Raw genomic sequence first — 21,224 nt, 5'->3', positions numbered from 1 at the left:
AACAAGGATCTTGTCTCATGCATTTAGATAAAATTTTGGCGGCCATAACAAAAGTTGGGATTAGTGGGAAATGATAGCTAGCTGCTTTCAATAAAATCAGTGGATTCTATGTGAAGATGATGATGAGTAGAAGAATTGATGCTGCCAATGCCCGAAAAAAAGAATAACACATAAATGTCACTTGTGAATGAGAAAGCAACCACAACTAACCCCAATTCCGATTAAAAACTCGCACCAATAAACTTAGATGTGTGGAATAAAAGGAAAGTAGTAACGAATATCAAAGTAGACTTAAGCAACAACAACAATAACAGACCTAAATTTAATCTACTAACCTAGTGTAAAACACAAACCACAAGCAACATACAAAGAGAAAAGAGAAACAAACACATCAAAATTTGTTCACCAAGTTCGGCCCAACAATGACTTACGTATGGAGGAGAAATATCTCTCCATTTCACAATCAACGAGTTTTTTTACAAAGAGATACACAAGGGTTACAAGAAATTAACTTCAAAAAGTTCTCCAATTAGAACAAACCTAATTTCTACCATTTTCCCGAATCTCTACACGTGATCAAGGGACTCAATGATTTCAATCTCACAAAATGTTTACAATTGTTTCTCAACCCAAGAATCTCACCAAAAGACACTCAACTCATGGCTTCTAAGTTCCCTACTTTGGCTACATGAGATTACCGAAAATATATGAATGAAGACGGCAAAATTGGGTCACAATTTGCCCAGATCTTGTCACGATTTGGAGCTCGTACAACACTGTACTAAAAACCTAATCCAAAATTGTGTCATGATTTCAAAATCGTGCAATGATTTTTTGACAGATCAACCTCCAAATTGCTTAACCAAAATCGTGCCACGATTTTCTTCCAGAACCACAACAAAATTTTGAGTCAATTTTCTAACTCTTAATGTTAGAGTATTTTACTTGATGAGGAAAGGCAAAGGAAAGAATAGAGATACTTTTTTTATTAGCTAGGCACTTTGCATTTCAATCATGTCCCTTTCAATGTTATTAGATCTTCCGCTCACTTTTTGAAATAGTAGATGCAGACGGATAGACAATGTTTTTGGTATAAAATTGAACTTGAAATCACTTCAACATGTAAAGATTCTAATTTTGTGCTATGCTTTTTAGTTACTATGCACGAACGGTGTAAGAATGTTCTGCACATACGCTTAATCTTCTATTAAGTAGATATTATAGGAAGTACTAATATTGAAATGTAACTAGCTTTTCATATATATAAATTATAACCATGTTATAGATACGAAGTATCCACCGTCTTTTAACAATGACTAATTTCGAGAAATTTGTTGGGTGGTGGGCACACACGATTAGTAGTTCTCCCCTTCTAACTAGTTTTTCTCTATACGCAAGAGTGAGTAATTGAACCATTGACCACATACTCAATGTGTCCATATCCTTTACCACTTGAATCAACTATTATTGGTATGGAAAAAATTAGAGTAAAAATTGTACATGGATTCGCTAGGTTATAGTTTGATGCAGAGGAATTCTTATCACATACCACGGTGGAATTCTTATCAACAGGAGATATTGATACGAGAGGTAGAAGAAAAAAAAAATCTGAGTCAAGAAAAAGGCAGAGAAACCAGATTCTGATCCTCTTCCAAATTTTTAGGTGTGTGACCATATAGATATTAAAGAAATTATAGCATTGGAAGAAGGAGAGAGTATGGTCTATTGTCTTTGACACTTCACTGTGGCATAAGCATTAGGAATAAAGGAAAGAGTACACAGAGAAAGAAATGACGAGGACCGTTGAAAATTTTCCCTCCTCTTTATATATGGTCACATGATTGATGATATTCTCTTTGTTATTGTATGTTCACCATATCTTAATACAGTTTCTAGAGTTAAAAATTGTCAAGAATGGAGTACTTCATGTAGGACTTGAGGAAGTGTTGCATGTAGTTGAAGTTCTACTAAATTATGAGGTTAACTTACATACAACTGGTCATGCAAATGTTGATAAACTACATAGGATTAATGCATATGGTGTGTCTGTCCGATTCTTGTTAGGGTCTATTTTAATATATTATCGATGTCGGCATGTTAGTGTCAATGTTTCATAGTTGATAACCTATGAAGCTAGAATATGTAGTACGTGTGAAATACACTATCGTGATGCAAATATTTTAAAATTCAAGATATGATACAATCTAGATACATCAAAATGTTTATTAAAAAAAATACTTGTAAAGAACAAGACATTGTTCATTCTTTGTTAATAAATAATTATAATGATAAAAAATTACAACAAATAGAAACATATATTATAAGCCCACTATATTAGGATATCAACAAAAACATAATTAAAATAAGGGTCTTGCTAACAAGTGCCTTTAGGGCACTTGTTAAGGATGCAAAAATAAAAATAATTGATAAATTTAAAGTATAAAAAGTTACTTTTTAAAGTTTCCATGCATTGAATGCACCATTTCCAAGACAAAATTTCTTTTTTGGTCTTCTTAACAAGTATAAAAATTTTGTTAGGGCAAAATTTCTTTTGCCCTAACACTTGTTAGCATTTCCCTTAAAATAATGAAACAAGTATTGTCTCAATACACAATCAAAATTATTTTTAATAAATTACAGTCTAATGTTACCTGATTAAGTCCCTTCTCCATTTTTACCATCACTCATAAAAAACACGGGTTCTAACCCTGAATCAACAAGAGACACCTCTACAAATTCAAGATTTCAAGTATCATATTTCTTCAAGTGAACATGTACATTTATATTGATGTCTCACAATCTTCTCTTATATTTTTGGCTTAATTAATGATTTGGTCCCTTAAGTTATTTGTTGATTACATTTTGGTCTCATAAGTTATTAACGTTACAATTTGGTCCCTTAAGTTAATTAGTATATGTTAGTCAAATAAATTTTCATCGTCAGTCTTTGGCCAAAACGTTAAATAGGCACATGTGAACGGTGACGTGACAACTTGCAATATGTATCCACCTTAGACATTGGCTTAACGGTTTTGACGGCGGGAATTTATTTGGTTGGCGGAAGATGACTTAAAGGGACCAAATTGTAACGTTAATAACTTATGGGACTAAAATGTAACCAACAAATAACTTAAGGGACCACATCATTAATTAAGCCTATATTTTTTATACCCTTAATCTTTTCTATAATATGTATTTGTATGTATCCGTCAGGGTCGGTCCTAAGATTTTTGGTGCCCTGGGCGAAACAATAAAATTATGCCCTTTTAATTATTTCAATAGTTTTCCTCTTATATTTTTTGTTGCAAAAGATTTGTTTATAATCAAAGTTTTCTAAAAATATATTTTCAACATAATTAATCAAACCGAATCAAAACGATATATATGTATATAGTACTAACTATTAAGTAAAAATAATAATTTTGACGCCCCTAAAATAATGGTGTCCTGAGCTGCCGCCCCTTCCGCCCCCCTCAAGACCATCCCTAGTATCCGTGAAGTATTTCATATTTAAACAGAAAATATTGAAAAAATAGATAATTTGAATATTTTTAAAGCATGTATCCGTGAAATATTAGTGTCTGATACATTTTTGATAAGGACACTATCCCAATTTTAAAATATCTAGCCGTCATATAGTTGATAACTAAATGGATAAGTAATATCAAAGTAGTCTATTTAAGTAGAAAAAGACAGTGACATTCATGGTTGCAATCATACAACTTGGCTAACAAGTCACTATTGTTCCATTCCATGTAAATCATTCACAGATCGACACATGTCCAGTAGAAAGCAGCATCAACTAACCCCTCGATGCATCAATTCCTACAGGCTTCGTGTCGGAGCATATTACTTGATAAGGAAAGGAAATGGAAAGAATAGAGAGATACTTTTTTTAGAAGCTAATTCTATGACGTGTAACCCATCTGGGGCACCCTTTCTATGTTATCAAATCTTCTTTGCTTTACCATATAGGAGATGCAGACAGGTTGGCAAACGTTTTGTTTTCTGGTACAAAATTGAACATGCAAGCACTTCAACATGTCAAGATTCAAATTTTATGTTATGCTTTTTAGCGTGTTCTCAAACTAAATTCTAGTGTTAACTCGTAAATTTGTCCGACTTACATTTTTAGGTGTGAGCTTCTTGCAATAAAATCGGTGAAATCGGATAAACTCTTTCGAATTTAAGCGAGTTTGTGATTTTAATTTTAAAACAGCTTTTTATTGTGGCTCAATTTTTTTTCCTTGCCCATTTAACTTGTTTTTTTGGATTGTCTATTGAATGTTTTTATGATTTTGTGTATACACGGGTGAACATGACGATTTATTTTAAAAATTAGGTATATTTTAGCTTTATAATTAAGTTAATATTTTGAATTATTGACTTATTTAGAATTATATTGTATGTATATGTCATGCATATAATAATTTCAATTTAAGGTACTCGAACGATTTTACCTAGAGAAAACAAATTGAGGTGAAAACTCGAGTATCACATCCTTGCTTTTTATTTACTACTATACACTAAAAGTGTAAATATCTATAACCACATAATGATATGAAGTAATATATCTTTAAAAAATGAAGCAATATTATTATATTAAGATGTAACATTATTGTTTAAGAAAATAAAAATTAAGATGTAACATTATATTGAGATATGAATTATGATTGGTCGCTTGCGTAAATTGTTTTGTCTATGTATAGTTATTAAATTCATTCTTTCTAAAAAAAAAGATTTATTAAATTTATTCAAATTTCTTTCATTTTGGTGCTAATTTCTTTCATTTTGGTGCTATGATTTTAATATACTGTCTTTGAAATAAATTTATAGTTCAAAGATATTTACAGACCAAATGTCATCTTAGCTAGGTTGCCATGTGTTATCCTTGTTTTCTAAATTTGTCTATTCTTATTTCTTTAGGTTATGTTCGTAATGAATGTTTCTGAGTGGAATTTGTTGTAAAATTATAACAGTACATACCCCATTTGGCTCGAAAAAAATTACTAACATATACGATTCTTGGGCAGTCTGAGAGCATAAAGAGTAACTATCTTAATCACAAATTTTAAAACATTAGATATATGAGCACGTATATCTTTCACACGCTTCCCAACTACACTATTGGGAAAACTTTTAACACAAGGATTCACTCTTGCGGCTTCCGACTGCACGGTCAGAGAAGACTTTTGATGCAATGATCAAATACACCTTGATCGACTCTCTCTCTCCCACTCCCCAACCAAACCAAATCAAGACTTTGATAACAGTTGGGAAGTGCAAGCACCGGAAGCTATAACATGTTACTAATTAAATAAAAGACTTTGACACCACATCTTTACTCAAAAACCTTAAAGTGATAGGTCTATAGGTCACCTCTCTTATATCGCTCAAATAATCCGTTGCTAGTTGACGTAGGACAAACCACTCACACTTAAATTCCATTCCAACAATGACTACTAGTCTTGATGCAATATTTTACATGGAACCGCTAGGTTTTCATTTTCATGCAGAGGAATTATCATAGTCCAGGGTGGAATTCTTATCAACATAGGAGTTATCGATAAGAGGGGGAGAAAAAAATCTGAGTATAGAAAAAAAGACAGAGAAACAAGATTCTGATCCTATTCCACCACCTAAAACATTCCACTTCTTTAATTTGTTACAAAGGAGTAGATGTGACCACATAGATATTAAAGAAATTAATTATATCATTGGAGGAATGAGAGGGTTAGTTAAATTGTGCTGCAGATTAGAATACTCCCTGGTCTTGTCACTTCCATGTGGTAGCATAAGCATTAGGACAAAAGGAAAGAATTAATGCATAAAGAATCTCTTGTGCAACACTTCTTTCTCCTGTGATAGGAGCCAAATACACTTGTTTCTGTGATTGCTTAGAAAGAAATGACGAGGACCACTGAGATGCAGTGTAAAATTCTTATGTCAATCATTGAAAGTTTTCCCTCTTATATTTTTTTTCCCTCTTTTGGTTACATGATTGATTATTCCCCTCTTTGTTATTCTATGTGCACCAATGCACCATATCTTGCTATAGTTTATAGAGTTAAAAATAATCAAAAACGGAGTGCAGTTGAATTACTTCATGTAGCACTCGAGAAAGTGCTGCATGTAGTTCGAGCTCTGCTAAATTATGAGGTTTTTTTACTTTTTTCTCCTTCATAAAAATTTTAACATTAATTTGTTTAGCAAAGCTTCTATTAATTGAAGGCTTGTTCGATGACCAACAGATGTATGTCCATTTTTTAAATATAGTTAACGTCAGCGGGTCAGTGTCAGTATCGTCTATATAGTGACAGTGCGTCATAGTTGATTACTAAATGGGTAAGTAATATCAAAGTAATTTTTTTAAGAACAAAGTTGAAATGGACACCGATATTCATGGTTGCCATCAACATGGCCATTGTACAACTTGGCTAGTATTGTTCCATTGCATGTAAATCATAAAGTGAGACACATGTCAAATGAAAAGTTGATTTTGTTAACAAATTGATAAGAGGGAACTGTTATGTAAACGGTCAAAATCAGTTGTGACCACTATATTTTTTTGTCACTTCCTTGGCCTTCATCCTTATTTCTTCATTCCCACTCAATTTCATTTAATTTCTTCCTACCAATCAATGACATAGGTTCCATATTTTTAAAAGAAGTAAGTGTCCACAAGATGGTGGTGGTGACATGAAAGATAAGATTCAAAAGTGCAGTGATACCGTTAGAAAATTATACATTTTCCTTTGTATTTCTAGAAATTGTGTTTTCAGTATCAACTAGTTATCAGCCCGTGCTTCGCACGGGGTGGATTGCTTTTTTTCGGATAATTTTGTTGGCAAACACATTTGTTAACGCTTAAAAGTGAACTGATTGCGAACATAGATATTACATGCATATAAATATAAAAAGCCATGATCCATAACATACCAAATCCTAGATAGGTCTACCATAAAAGAAACCAAAACAAAAGTTATACAACATAGATTTTGAAGTAGTTGTGTTTGATGGATTACAAAGTTAAATTTCCAAAACTCCCAAAAGTAAGCACTACCTTTCATTGTTTACTGGCCGCGGATGTGTCTGACATACATTTTTGTTGGTGGATCTTCCAAATCAAAGATCAACCTGTCACTCTCTTGTAAGTCGTGGTCTCTGACGAAGTTAGATCATTCACCACCCAAAGATTTCTCAGCATTCCCCCCTGCCAGCAGTTGTTACCTTGCAATTATATGTCTTGTGTGTCTCTACATCCTCTAAAGTCATCCTTAGATACTTCCTCTTCAAGACTCTTTTGGATATTTGATTAGGAAAATGCTATATGAAATCAAAAATGAAAGTGTAAAAGCACATAGATAGCTTGAGCAGAAACTACTTCTTTAAGGCTGATGTTGTGAGACGCTAATATATTACAGTTATAACACCATCTAAATCTAATGTAACAACAGAGGATATGTGGTATGTTATCTCTTTTCAATTGTTTTATTCATTTGCTACATTTGTCTGCATTTTTTGATAGTCAGCAAGTTTTCATAACTTTATTTTTTGTAGAATATATAGAAATATATTGGAGAAAAACAAAATAATATAGATTGAAATATTTATTTCACAATAGCAGATGATGCTAGATTTATTAAAAATAGCTTTTTACATACCAAGGCTTGGGGTCTTTCAATGAAGGCCAAAGCTGCTGTCACATTCTTCTGAAAGTGATGATAATGCACCGCATTAGTTCTTTGCAAATTGTTGACAGCACCTACATTTGGCTGAATTTCATTTTCAGTTCCTGCTTCATCCTTACCATTCATTTGTTCAGTGTCAGCGTCATCGTCTGAAATAATTTCAATAGGTTCTTCTTTAACTTGCACGGGGAAAACATTTGGAATGTGAAATGGTCCTAGTTGTGTCAGCTTATACATATTCTTGTTGCCCTCGTAGTCGAGCCTAATCTTGGTTGGAACCAAGAATCCAAACTCTTTAGCAATTTTGATTCCATTACCCATGTACACCCCTATCTCATCCATGCCAAAGTGTGTGACATAGTTAATCCCTTCATCATAAAGAAGCAATCTAGGAGACTCGAATTTTTTGATGATGTATCTCAGATAAATTTTGACTATTCTCACCTCTGAACTTCCCTAGATTAAACTTTTTGGCCTTTCAACCAAGTAATTTTACGATTTGAATATTGTTGAAATATTAACATTCTTTTTGGAGCGCAGAAAAAATCGAAACAAAATGGAATCATTCATTTTCAGACTAACTTTCTATACCTAGAATATACATCTATTCATTCTTTAGCTAGAAAGAGTATATCTCCGTACGCCTAGATAAATTATGTATGATGATCAAGACCACTAAAAAATATGTATCTATTAACAAATTTATTAAAATTTGGGAATAGATACTCATAGAAATGAATCGCCGGGAACCAGATTTGAACTGGTGACACGAGGATTTTTAGTCCTCTGCTCTACCGGTTGAGCTATCCTGACCATTCTTGACACACCACCCTAATTTTAGGAAATTACTTGAGTCTATGTCAACTAAATAAAAATAAATACTTTTTGTTTTGAATTTTAATTAAAAAAAAGGATATAGGATAAAAATTTAGCGAATTAAATGGGCTTTTGGGGATAGAGGGACTTGAACCCTCACGATTTCTAAAGTCGACGGATTTTCCTCTTACTAAAAATTTCATTAATGTCGGTATTGACATGTAGAATGAGACTCTATCTTTATTCTCGTCTGATTAATCCGTTATTCAAAAGATCCATCAGACTATGGTGGAGTGACTGATTTGATCAATCAATATTATTCCATTGAAAGAGTAAATGTTGTCAACTCCATTTGTTAGAACAACTTCCATTGAGTCTCTGCACCTATCCTGTTTTGATTTTAACTTTCTGAACTTTTATTTATTTGAAAAAAGGGTTTTTGAAGAACGTTATTCTGTTCAACACCACTCTTATGAGTTCCATAACATTTTCTTAGGGTTCAATAACGTTCTTCTGTTCCTTTCTTTCCTTTCCCTCAATTTAGGTTCAATAGAAAGAAAACATAATAAGATTTTGTCAAAGAAAAGAAAGATTATGATAACTTTGGGAGAGAAATTCCAATTAGTCAAAGTAATCTTCGCACGGGTTGAATAACATATTTTTTCAAAAATTTAGCTCTGAAGGAGAAATGTTCAAATTACGGAAAATTGCTGGCCTTCATAAATGTGAAAATCAAAGCCGCACAAACCAAAATTTTTAATTTAGATAAATTTCCCTACTTTATGATTCCCTTCAAAGAAATAACAACTACATTTTCAATTCTTTCTCTAAAAAATATATGCATCAAGCAGAATTAGTGCATTTGTTTATTTTTCCAAAAGGTACATACTCTTTTACTTGGACTATATACACAAGGAGCACCGACCAAATTTGGATAGGGGACAAGGAGTAGGTAATGTAAATATGATTGAAAGACTAATTAATAATAATTTGCATTTCATAAACTTATTCAAATGTAAGGATTAATATGAAAACTGTAGTCACGGATCCATGCTCCTTCCGAACCCATCCATTCTTCATAGGTTTCTTTCACATTTGTTTCTTCTCTCAAATTGGCCATCAGAACCTACACTCACCAATATAAGCAACAATGAAATTTCAATTAGGTAATGGTCATATAAAAGATAAAATTAAACAAATCATAAAGCTATGGTCCCATAAGGAAGATAAAAAACAAATTGCTTTTGTTGCTTCTCATCTATGGTTTTATTGGTATTTGAGAAATGATCATTCCATTCAAACAATGATGAAATTTCAAATCACACCACAATCCTAATTATTTCACACAATTGTAATCAAATGTGGCCTAAATTGTTGCTACATAAACGTTAAAAAACTGGATTTGGATTTGAGAAATGATATTTAAACATCCATTTAGTGACAACTTTTGCAACAACTTTCTCTCTCATACTCACATTACTTTTTACTTTATCTCTCTATTGATATGGTTTTCGTGCCAATACCACTTTTTTCTTTGTAAAATATGGTTGTCAAATAAGTTGTCACCAAATTGGTCGTTCAAATAACACTTCTCTTTGGATTCATATAAATTTGTGACATAATTATTGATCTTGGTTGTTTTATTTCAAATCAATGGTGAAGATTGTTTAAAAGTTACTATTTAGTAAAGATCAAATGTGAACCGAATGATCTTAAATCAACATGAACAAATGCTTAGTGTTTTTTTTTTGGTAGAAGGTGAATGCTTAGTGTAACAAAGCACATGTCTGTTTCATACATGCACTACTTTGGCAAAAGAATAACATGCACAATTTCACTCAACTGGCAAATTCCATTCATTAAGAAGCAAAACCCCCAAATAGCTCACTAATCATTTTAGTTCTTTGACAGTGTGATTTCAACAGCCATACAAAGACACAAACTACAATTAAAACAGAAGTCTAAAATAGAAAAGGAGGAAAAAAGATGGATCCTAGTAGTTCTTATTTTTAAGGAAGGATCCAGATTTTCTTCACATGTTTTATTCACTACCTAAACCACCTTAAGCTATTTCTTACATATATTGAACTACTGGAAATGAGTTAGACTTCATGTGTAGTGTGTATCGGAAGGGATGTCTTCAATGAATCAGCAATGCTTCTAACTTCAGCAATCATGGCCACCACGTCATTTAGTTTGTTAACTGCAGAGCCAACACCCTGCGATTCCGAAATACATCGAACCAGTCAATGATCAATAACTTGCCACCAGAAAGGTATAGTAAGTTTATCATTATGATTTCTAATTTACAATAAAAAAATTATTGGGAGGAAATCCTTACCACACCAGAAGCTCCAGCAGTGATAGCCATAGGTGTTGTTACAGCACTTGGCCCGGATGAACACATGACAGGTATCTTAACAGCTCGTGATATAGAATATGCAGCAGCTAAAGTTGGTGTTGCCTACAATAATAAGTGAACAGAATTTTGATAATTTAATGAAGGGTTTGTCAAATGCAATCATTATCTAGCAATTAAAAGGATTCTCTATGTCAAAGTTTTGCGTTGAGAAGTTAAAGTTGTCGTAACATTGTGTTGAGAAGTTAAATGGTCTCTACTTAATTTGCAAAATTACTCGTCATTAAGGCTCATGATATGAATGCGTTTTGAACCAAATTTTACCTCTTCAATTCTGGTTTTTTTGTTACAACTGTTGGCCACTTGGTGAAATAAAATCTTTAAGAAAAATGATGTCTAATGAGCATAATTCTTTTATCTGCTTTTTTTTTTCTTTCTATTAGTAAGCGATTTTTGAACTGAATTTGTGAATTTGGTGATCTTAAATTAAGCTAACCAAAACAAATATTCGGACTCTTCATATGAATCCTTCAAAGTGGACATAAAAAATTCTTAGGTCTACCTTTATAGTTTTATCAAATTCTTGTTATTCCTTTAGGACCAAAATCAATCTATAGATTGTTTCAATGAAAAATATAAATGAGGGTCAAAAATCATAATAATTAAGATGAAACTAATTGGAACCATTGAAGGAATGAATAATTTGAAAATTATGATTACATATTAGCTAAAATTATAAAAGCGAGCGCTACTGTCATAGAGTTACCAAAAAGGGATTAACACCAATATTTACATCACAAAAAATGAAATAACTTTGACAGTTTCTATTCCAATATTCTCAAGAAAAATGAGGATTCCCATGATATGGAAATGAACTTGTAATGTATTTTCTAGCTTCATTATACACTTCATTATATGTATATTGATTGACACACGTTTTCCAAAAGCGCACAAACAAAATTTCTATAACAATGGGAAGCTATTCAGTTCTCCAAAAGCACACAGGTTAATTTGTTTATAGGTAAATAATATAGAATTATTAATGTGATAATAACATAATATCATGAGAGTTGACAACACGACTTCTCCTTAAAAAAAACCGAGTTTTATTTTTACAAAAAATATGTCTTACCACTAACTCGAGAAATAGTTTCATAATGGACCCAAAAAGCCAAAAACATGAGAATTCCTTGGGAAGCATATTGGGGTCAAATATCCTAATTACAAAGGATTTAAAAAAAATTAAGAGTTTTTTTTTTTAGGGCAAAAGAGTTAATTAAGGTGCCAAATTTTTAACTAAAGCCCCAAGGTTGAAGAGTGAATAATGCAGCCAAGTGATCAATTGGGAAATTGGCAGTGAGACCTATCAGTAAAAAAACAAATATTAAGGTACATGGTTTTTTTTCTTTCAAGGTACATGGTTTGAAATATATATCTTATTATTGAATCAATGCCATCAATAAAAAACTATTAATGGGTGATATGTTCATTTAACATATTCACTTAAATATCAAAAATAGTTTCATGTGCATTTGTTTGACGATAAGTGTTTGCATAGTATTCTTAAAAAAAAGTGTGTGTATGGTTATATTTTAGCTTATTCTAGATATTGTCCTATTTTAATTATTTATTTTATAAATAATTATCCTAATATATTGTTAACATTTTACGTCTCCATTTTAGTCATAAAAGTGTTAAAAATGAGGTATCCATTCAAAAATGAATATATTTTAATTGTATGACCATTAAAATATTACTAACCATTCATCTTAAAATATTTTGTTAAAAGATTTATATTATTTAAATCTTTGACATTTCTTAGAAATATGAGTGCTATATACACTTGCTATTTTCTATGTATGTGCATATTTTTCCAGTTTCCAATCTGAGCATATTTTTGAACCATTGTACAGAAGATTTTGGTATCCTAGTAAGATTGTTTTTGAAATCCACATAGTAGAGCCCAAAGCGTACTGTATATCCCATCTTCCACTCCCAATTATTAAGTAATGACCACACAAAGTAACCCCTCACATTGCAACCATCTTCCCTGCATTGAGTTCATATTATCTCCGGATCAAGGGAGTTACCAATTAATCTTATATAGTAACATAATCTAGATTCAAGAATTCAAAGACTAATGAATTTGCAATAATAATGAATACCTTATAGCAGCTGATAGATTTGAGAGATAGTCCCTATTATATCTTATCCTCTTGTCATCATCTAATGCCTTTTGTAAGGTCATCAAGGGTCTACTTGGATCATCCATTCCTGCAGTCAAAAATATAATAAAAACGTTAAAAAAATAAAATCTGAGCACTGAGATGGATCTAATATAAATGGACTTATAGCGCACGGACACAAACCACCACATTGACGCTGACATGTTGACACGTATTATAGTTTACGAAAATTGAAAGCACGTGTGTCGGTGTCTTACACGCCTTCAATATGAGGTGTCGGTACTACATAGTAGTTATTAAACTCAATCAAGACTAACTTCATCGCACGAAACTACTAACCGTTCTCGGTTGTGATCACTGGTGTGTTTTCATATTTACTTTTCACATGTTTCATTAATTTTCTGATTCCCCATGGGACTATGTGTAGCCAACTTGAAGCTGCCTACAAAAATGAAATTGGTGTTGATTTAATAGCATGAAGTGTATTTGTAAATTTTAGCAATGGTGGTTTAATTTCTGAGCATACCTTATCTCCAATTGTAGCTCCTCTTTTGTATGCTAAATATCAGAAACTTCCATTCAGCTTAAGGCCATGAATTGATGAAATGAACCAAAGGTTTTACAATTTGCTTCAATAGTAGCTTACCTGTTGTAATAACAGCAACATCAGATATAGCATCTTGCATAATCAGTTTATGAATCCGAGTCCTGTCGTTTCGAGTATTCAATGAGGTGTAATGGTTTATACCAACAAAAACCAATGATCCCACAAGCAAGTTTGAGGTTGCATCAGTAATCTCTGGCTATAGTGATCAACCAAACAAAAAAATGAAACATATTAAATATCTATAATCAAAGGATTCTATTGGCGCCGTCAAGCACCCCTTTTTTTATCAACCAAACAAAGGAATAGATTTAGTGTATACCTTTGTGCAGTCATAGCAAGTGGCACAATGACCACAAGGAACAAATAAACAGTTGCGATGTTCATCATAACAAATTATACATAACTTTTCATCATATAACTCCTCTGACACATCTGAATTTGTTTCTTCCTTTTCATGAAAAATGTTTGTTCCATATGTCACTGGATTAGGCTGCATCAGAGGTTCGGTTTCAGTTACTTGCGCTTCAACGACATTGTGAATTTTGCCATAATCAGCTCCAAGGCATTTCAATATCATAAAAATCACAATCATGAAAAGTCCTTCAAAATGAAAAAGGTAAAAGTCACATAGATATAAAAAAAATGTAACATAGGAAACAAAGTTTTCATAAAATAATAATAGTTTAATTTAAGGTACCTAGTAGGATTATATATGTAGGAAAATTATACAATAAGATGATATGAATAATAGCACTGATTACGTAGTCTTACATTTTTTGGTGTTGTTGGAACTAAATACTATGTGATAGGGAAAAAAGGGTCAAGTTTGCACGATCCATTCCGAGTCAATCACTTATTCGTGGCTTTCGTAGTATCATATGTCTTTGCAGAAACATTGATATGCAAAGTCAAGACTATGTTCCTAGAATTCATCTTTAGAATCCCAATTTGGTACCTATCATCTTCCTCAACAATGTATTCAGATTGTTTACCTGCCAATTATAGTAATTAATCAGAACACAATTTCAACACAAGCACACTACATTTTTCAAATTTTCTAATGTTATTAAAAGATTATGTTAATGTCACTTTTTTCATAAGCATATGTGAAGAAATTTATCTAAGTCAGCTGTTATCGAAATTTGAGTTGCGACATAAATGTTTATTGTTAACGCAACTATGCAGTTGCGATTGAGGCCATATTTTACTGCTTTCTACCACAAAATTATACATTACAAAGCAACCACTATTTAAAATTAAAATCTTGGTCATGCAGCAAAGATAAAAGAGTAAAAGATAGAACCAATGGTACTAACCTCAAACTTGATGTTTGCTCAAATTGATTGAAAGTTTCTCTTGTATAACTTGTACCACTACCAATAGCATCTTGTTCTCCTTGTCAGCCATTTTCTCAAAATAATACCAACAATGCACTTACACTGTTATTATGCAAATTTCACTTTAGTCCCTCTAAATTTTTTCAATAATTGACAATAATGTATTAATAACATGTCAGCATAGGGTAAATACATACCTTCAATGGCCTTCCCCAAGTTTTGCCATGTTCCCATCGTAAGTAGGGATAAAGGTGTCACTGGCTACTGAAACCATAAAATCTGAGGCTGCCATCTGCGATGAGTGATTCTGGAACTGCTACAAATCATCACTGTCAGCAGCATTTCCTTTTTCACCTGAAATTGCAAACGCAGAAAGTCAGATGTGGCACAACAGAATAATTTCAAATTCAAAGACTGAAAATGAGGATCATTGAGAGAAAATGCATCTTTCAGATCAGGTCCAACCATTAATTAGCGCAAGAGCAACTTTCAACAGTTGTGCGATGTCCCAAATAATGAGCAGAAAAATGGAAGGAGGTTAAAATGTTGACAAACTCACAATTTGGGGAAATGCTGCTCTGAGTTGTGCAAGCCTACGTTCACCGCCATAAATCTCACCAGCTGCAATATATATCGGTGTCTCCCTACCAAAACTTAAGGCTCGAAGAACTAAGGCCGCCTCTTCTGGTGTCAAAGGACATAGACCTTGTGATATCCTCTCTTCAGAAATTATCTCCTTTTCTCTCCACCAAGGGAATGCATACCTGAATTACACAAAGGGACAAAGTGTAATCAAAGTGTAACTCATGTGATACATAACCACTACTCTCATATCCAAAAGGTTTCTCTATCAAAGCACAAGTAACTATCATTTACTAAATGATAGAATATGTTGAAGCATTTCACAGTAACCAACTTCAAGAAACATAGTAACTATCATTTATTAATGACAGAAGCAAGAATGAATTAGAAGCCGATACATAGAGCCAAACATGAAACATAAAAATACCTCAATCTTTTGAGCTCTTCGGCTTCTTTCTCTGAGCAACCCTGGGTACAACTTGAGAAAGCCAACATGTCCATCTCATATCTAAGATGAAGTGCCACAAAAGATCCCTTCTCGTGAAGCATCTGAATCAATTTTCGTCCTAAGTTCTCAATTTGAGGAGTGAATTTAATAGCCTGGCAATTGACACGACACCTGAGTTTCTGTAGATCAAGTGGGAGATCATTATTTGCTAGACGTGCATCAGTTCTGTTGAAGTGTAACACCTTGTGCTTTCCATAAAGTGGCAGAATCTGCAGTGTAGAGTCAATGGCGTTGGATTAAACAAAATGTATGAACTTCTCAAAGTTAGAGAAAAAAAACGTTATATCTTATTATACTTTTAAACACTCAGTGAAGTGCTACTCTTTGGAACCTATGTTGGCTATCCTACACCAAAAGCAACTCATGCAACTGATTCATAATTATCTTTGACTGAATCCACTGGTGTTACTGCCTCAATTTATATGTCATCAACCTAACTAAATATTACATGCACAAATTCATGCATCAACAATTTTATGTCATCAACTAAACAAAAATTACTTAATTCATGAAAAAAGGGTCTCAAAGGCAAAAACATAACCACACCAAATAACATGCCAAGATGATAAATATCAGTGTGCCTATTAAACCACAGAATCAAACCCTCAATTAAAACCAAAAAAAGAAACCTGAGCTTTCGCCTTTGCAAGCTTGCTTATCTCGTCAGAATGATCAACACAGTACTGCATATGTTCCTTCAACTTTGGCATGTGCAGAGAGGTTGACACATGAGCCAAAATATAAATAGTCTACCAGATTAAACTCCAAAAGTTTAGAGCAGAAAATTAGTACCCAAACTCCTTGTTAAGGCAATTGGGAGGATCTGTAGAAGCCTTTTCACCACCATATTTTGACACAAAATCATCCTTGACACGCTCTCGAAAGGTCATAGCTTCCAGTTGATTCATCATTCCATTCCAAATTCTGCATCAGAAGTCTATATCAGTTTTTCACACCTTAGACACAACAAAATCATGATTCAATAGCAAACAAAAACAACACAAACAGCAACCAAACATCATACTTAACTCATCTAAAAAATTGAAGATTCTTTTTTGCCCTGTACACAATGACAAAATAAATTTTATGACAGGAAACTTGTTTCCAACACCCTTGAAGCAAATCAAAGTTCTGAGCAATCCCATATCTTAGAGAACACCAATACAACAAAAAATATCAATACACAAAAAACCATAGTTCAAATAAACCAAAATCTTTTTACTTGCTATTTTAAATCAAAACAAATTCTCAAAAATAGCTTAATCAAAGCTTATTGCTTTTATCTCAGGATTCTGGAATTGTCTCAAACACAAACCCAATAATATATAAATCAATTTTAATAAACATTACTCAACATCTACTAAAACGACACAAATAGAGGAAAATCACTCAAAAAAAAAAACAAAAATAACAATAAAATATTGACATAAACAATACCAACTCCCAAAATCACAGTACCTTATGCTTGATGACCAAGAAACCTACAATAAAGAGTAAAAAAAAACTCAGCTTAAACCCAAAATGATGAAAAACAAATAACAGAACAGAAAAATTAAAAACATCCAACAAAAACATAACATGCAAAGCAATCCAAAACAAAATACAAACCTTTACACTTGATAACAATGAAACCTGAAAAAGAAGATTAAAAACAAAGTTAGAACAAAACCAAAGCAATAAAAAACAAACAAAACACAAAAACAGAACAAAATCAAGATAAAATCAAAGAAATTGATCAAAAAAAGAACATGCAAAGCAATCTTAAAAAAAGCACTGAACTTCAAAATTGATAGAAAAGGAACCTGAGGAAGAAGATGAATTAGAAACTCATAACAAAGGCAAAACACAAAAGAAATACAACAAAAAAATAACATGCAAAACGATGAAGATGATGAAGGAACCGGACCAGAACCTGAAATTGAGAACCGGACTCAAGTTATTGTGAGAGACATGAATAAGAAGATAGTGGGAGGAAATGAACGAAATGAAATAGTGGGAGGGAATGAATTGAAATTGCACCTCCCTTCTTCTCCTCTCCCTCGACCTCCCTTCTTTTCCCGTTTTCCCGTTCTGCTCACCTCTCTTCTTCTCTGTCCCCGATCTGTTTTCCTTTTTTTTTTTTTTTTTGCTTCACATATATATAGTGGGGAGATGCTTATTTACTAATTTACAAAATTGCCCCTCTAAGGGGCAAAATGGTAAAATGCACGGACATGGATTTTCCTATTTAGTTTAGATGATTTTTTTAGATAGATCATTTAGGGGAGGGAGAGAGAGGGAGAGATTTCCACATGCAATGATGGAGGGCACCCAAGAAGGCCAAGGGTAAGGCCACCGAAAGGAAATGCCTTTAGACCTCCAGAAATATTAAGTTTTATTTAATAAAAACAAAAATACCTCATATTCTCTTATTTTCAAAACTAAAATTAATAAAATCTTATCTAAAATTAATATTTATCACAACAAAGATCAAATCAAATCGAATTTATTATGAATGGAAAAAAAAACTAAATTACATAAATTTAATTAATCAAACCAAAATTGAGTCTAGTGGTCTTGCTTGGGGCCGTATAGTGTGTCGTTCTCGATGTCTTAACTTGGTTTATTTAAAAAAAAATAACATTCAAACCAAAATTTAGTAATTTCAATAAAAACACTATTATGAGTTTTTTTTTTTTGTCAGACTATTATGGGCAAAATAAGCCCTTATATTTAAAATTTCCTTAAGCTTCTATATGTGATGGGTCGACCTTGTTAACACTTCTCAAAAGTTATTTCAAGTATAAGGTAGATTTTTTGGATTTGTATTCTCTCATTTGTTTTATACGTAGAAATATACTCTTCTCTCCCGACAAAACCTTGAATTATACTTCTATCTTAAGTTTTTTTTGTTTTGAAAAAACTACTATCTTAAGTTAAAAATACACACTCCGCCCTTAAAAAATAAATATATATACTCCTTTATGAATTAAATATCTATTACACTTTAATCAATTTTTTGATAAATAAATATGCATTAGAAGTTTGAATACATTAAATCCTTCAAAAAAAAAAAGTTTGAATACATTAAAATGGATTAAAAAAATGGATAGTGTTTATCAAGGGTTTATCACAAAATATTGGTTATGGGTGATTTCTTGCCTTTGGAATATGAGAAAGTACACTTGGTGAATTTTAACTTAGGTTTTACGTAGAATTGGGAATTCTATGGGAGAAAAAAAATCATCAAGTTGCACCATGTATAAAAAAAACTATGAAGCAGTAAGTTAGAACGAAAGGCAGAATAGAAGGTTCTAACACTTCTTCGAAAGTTGATATTGAGTTAAAATTAAAGGGAGTGTCTCTTGAAAATTTACCTCATGATGATCAAGTGAATTCAAATAATAGTGATTAATAATAATAAAACTTAGGTTTTACCTAGAGTTAGGAATTCTATGGGAGGAAAGAATCGTCAGTTACACCATGTAAAAAAAAAAAAAAAAAAAAAAACTATGAAGGAGTAAGCTAGAGCGATAGATAAAATAAGGGGTTCTAACACTTTTTTAAAAGTTGATACTGGGTAAAAATGAAAGGGTGCACCGCTTGAAAACTCACTAAAATTGATAGTGGAGGAGCCATTGTTGGTGATCTCGTTGTAGTTATGGTGGGTCCATTGTACCTGATACTCCCTTTTTTTTTTAGAATAATCAATAGGGTAATACATTTTCTAACATGTGTACTGCTGGTAGGGGTGGGCATGGTTCGATTAACCATATTAACCAAACTGAACCAAACCAAAGTGTTGAAAATGGTTTGGAAAAACTGAACTGAACCGTTTAAAGTTTGGAAGTAACCAAACTGAACCAAAGTTATGGTTCGGTTAACCATTTGCTTACCTATTAACCGAACTGAACAAAAACAAATATTTTTTATCCAATGAATAAAACCACTTATTCACCTTGAAAAAGGTGAATTCTAGCCACCAGGCTACTTGACCAAAAAAAAAAACCAATTTATTAAAAAAAATAACAAATTAAAATTAAAAGCTAGAATAGTTTATTTCTTCAAAACAACTTATTACGTTCTCTTTTTTTTTAAAAAAAAATAGCTTATTCAAAACAGCTTATTTTATGCAAAACTTTTTATTCAAAACAACTTATTTTAAAACAACTTATTTTATGCAAAACAACTTATTTTAAAAAAACAGCTTATTCGAAACAGCTTATTTTTGCAAAACAGCTTATTTTAAAATACAGCTTATTCAAAAAAGCTTATTTTATGAAAAACAACTTATTACGATCACTTTTTAAAAATAGTTTATTCAAAACAATTTATTTTATGCAAAACAACTTATTTTAAAATACAACTTATTTTAAAACAACTTATTTTATGCAAAATAACTTATTTTAAAAAACAACTTATTTTAAAAAACAACTTATTTTATAAAAACAGCTTATTTTAAAAAACAACTTATTCAAAAGATCATATTTTAAAAAACAGCTTATTTTATGCAAAACTTCTTATTTTTAAAAACGGCTTATTCAAAACAGCTTATTTTAAAACAACTTATTTTATGCAAAACAATTTTTTTGTTAAAGCAGCTTATTTTGGCAAAACAGCTTATTTTAAAAAATAGCTTATTCAAAAAAGCTTTTGTATACAGTATAGCCATTTTCAATTAGTGTGATCCGTTTGATTTTAAAAATAAACTTTTTTTTATAAGCTGAACCCTTAAAGATATCAAATGTGGTAGGATTAATAAGATATCAAATGTGATCCATTTATTTGGTTTGCATTCAATAGGATGCAAGACACTTATTAATAAGGAGTGTCACAAATACTATATGCCTGCCTATATAATACACTTTTCGAACACGCGCATTTTGTATTTAGTTTTAAAATCAAACGGATCACACTAACTGAAAATGGATATTAGTCTATACTAAAACAAGTTTTCTTTAGCTTATACAGTACTAGCTATTCAACACATTTTGTATTTCAGCAATAAGTTTTTTTTTTTTTTTTTAAATAAGTTGTTTTCATAAAACAAGTTGTTTTGAATAAGCTGTTTTTTAAAATAAGTTGTTTTGCATAAAATAAGTTGTTTTGAATAAGTTGTTTTTTAAAATAAGTTGTTTTTAAAATAGATATGGTTAATG

The 21,224-nt window shown here is 31.8% G+C and overlaps 2 protein-coding genes and 1 non-coding gene across 7 annotated transcripts; all 3 read right to left on the bottom strand.

Moving 5' to 3' along the window:
* Window positions 1–8,431: 8,431 nt before the first annotated feature.
* Window positions 8,432–8,504, bottom strand: TRNAF-AAA (transfer RNA phenylalanine (anticodon AAA)). The gene has a single exon. It is a non-coding gene; the product is annotated as a tRNA-Phe (tRNA).
* A 992-nt stretch (window positions 8,505–9,496) lies between these two features.
* On the bottom strand, window positions 9,497–15,100 carry LOC146951260 (beta-glucosidase 25-like). Of its 5 annotated transcripts, XM_085747226.1 has the most exons (10): window positions 14,976–15,098; window positions 14,431–14,651; window positions 13,979–14,259; window positions 13,699–13,855; window positions 13,579–13,610; window positions 13,392–13,494; window positions 13,032–13,140; window positions 10,849–10,971; window positions 10,586–10,726; window positions 9,497–9,633 (listed from the first exon to the last, which is right to left on the bottom strand). In XM_085747226.1, exons 3-8 carry the CDS (start codon window positions 14,249–14,251, stop codon window positions 10,956–10,958), a joined length of 690 nt encoding a protein of 229 aa, XP_085603352.1. In that variant the 5' UTR covers window positions 14,252–14,259; window positions 14,431–14,651; window positions 14,976–15,098; the 3' UTR covers window positions 9,497–9,633; window positions 10,586–10,726; window positions 10,849–10,955. The 5 variants fall into 5 exon arrangements, with proteins under 5 accessions (XP_085603352.1, XP_085603351.1, XP_085603349.1 ...); XM_085747225.1 differs by lacking the exon at window positions 9,497–9,633 and having other exon boundaries at window positions 10,340–10,726; XM_085747223.1 differs by lacking the exons at window positions 9,497–9,633; window positions 10,586–10,726; window positions 10,849–10,971 and adding an exon at window positions 12,630–12,916.
* On the bottom strand, window positions 14,974–18,303 carry LOC146951259 (rhamnogalacturonan I rhamnosyltransferase 1-like). The gene is made up of 8 exons (XM_085747228.1): window positions 18,106–18,303; window positions 17,695–17,998; window positions 17,545–17,567; window positions 16,716–17,010; window positions 16,006–16,295; window positions 15,556–15,760; window positions 15,194–15,350; window positions 14,974–15,098 (listed from the first exon to the last, which is right to left on the bottom strand). Exons 4-7 carry the CDS (start codon window positions 16,794–16,796, stop codon window positions 15,258–15,260), a joined length of 669 nt encoding a protein of 222 aa, XP_085603354.1. The 5' UTR covers window positions 16,797–17,010; window positions 17,545–17,567; window positions 17,695–17,998; window positions 18,106–18,303; the 3' UTR covers window positions 14,974–15,098; window positions 15,194–15,257.
* Between the last annotated feature and the right edge of the window lie 2,921 nt (window positions 18,304–21,224).

This window comes from Medicago sativa, chromosome 2 (genome assembly GCF_051527215.1).
Source record: "Medicago sativa cultivar Bolivia chromosome 2, Bolivia_mono, whole genome shotgun sequence".
NCBI lineage: Eukaryota > Viridiplantae > Streptophyta > Magnoliopsida > Fabales > Fabaceae > Medicago > Medicago sativa.
The sequence above is the reverse complement of the archived record's forward strand: the minus strand, read 5'-3'. Positions and strand labels throughout refer to the sequence as shown.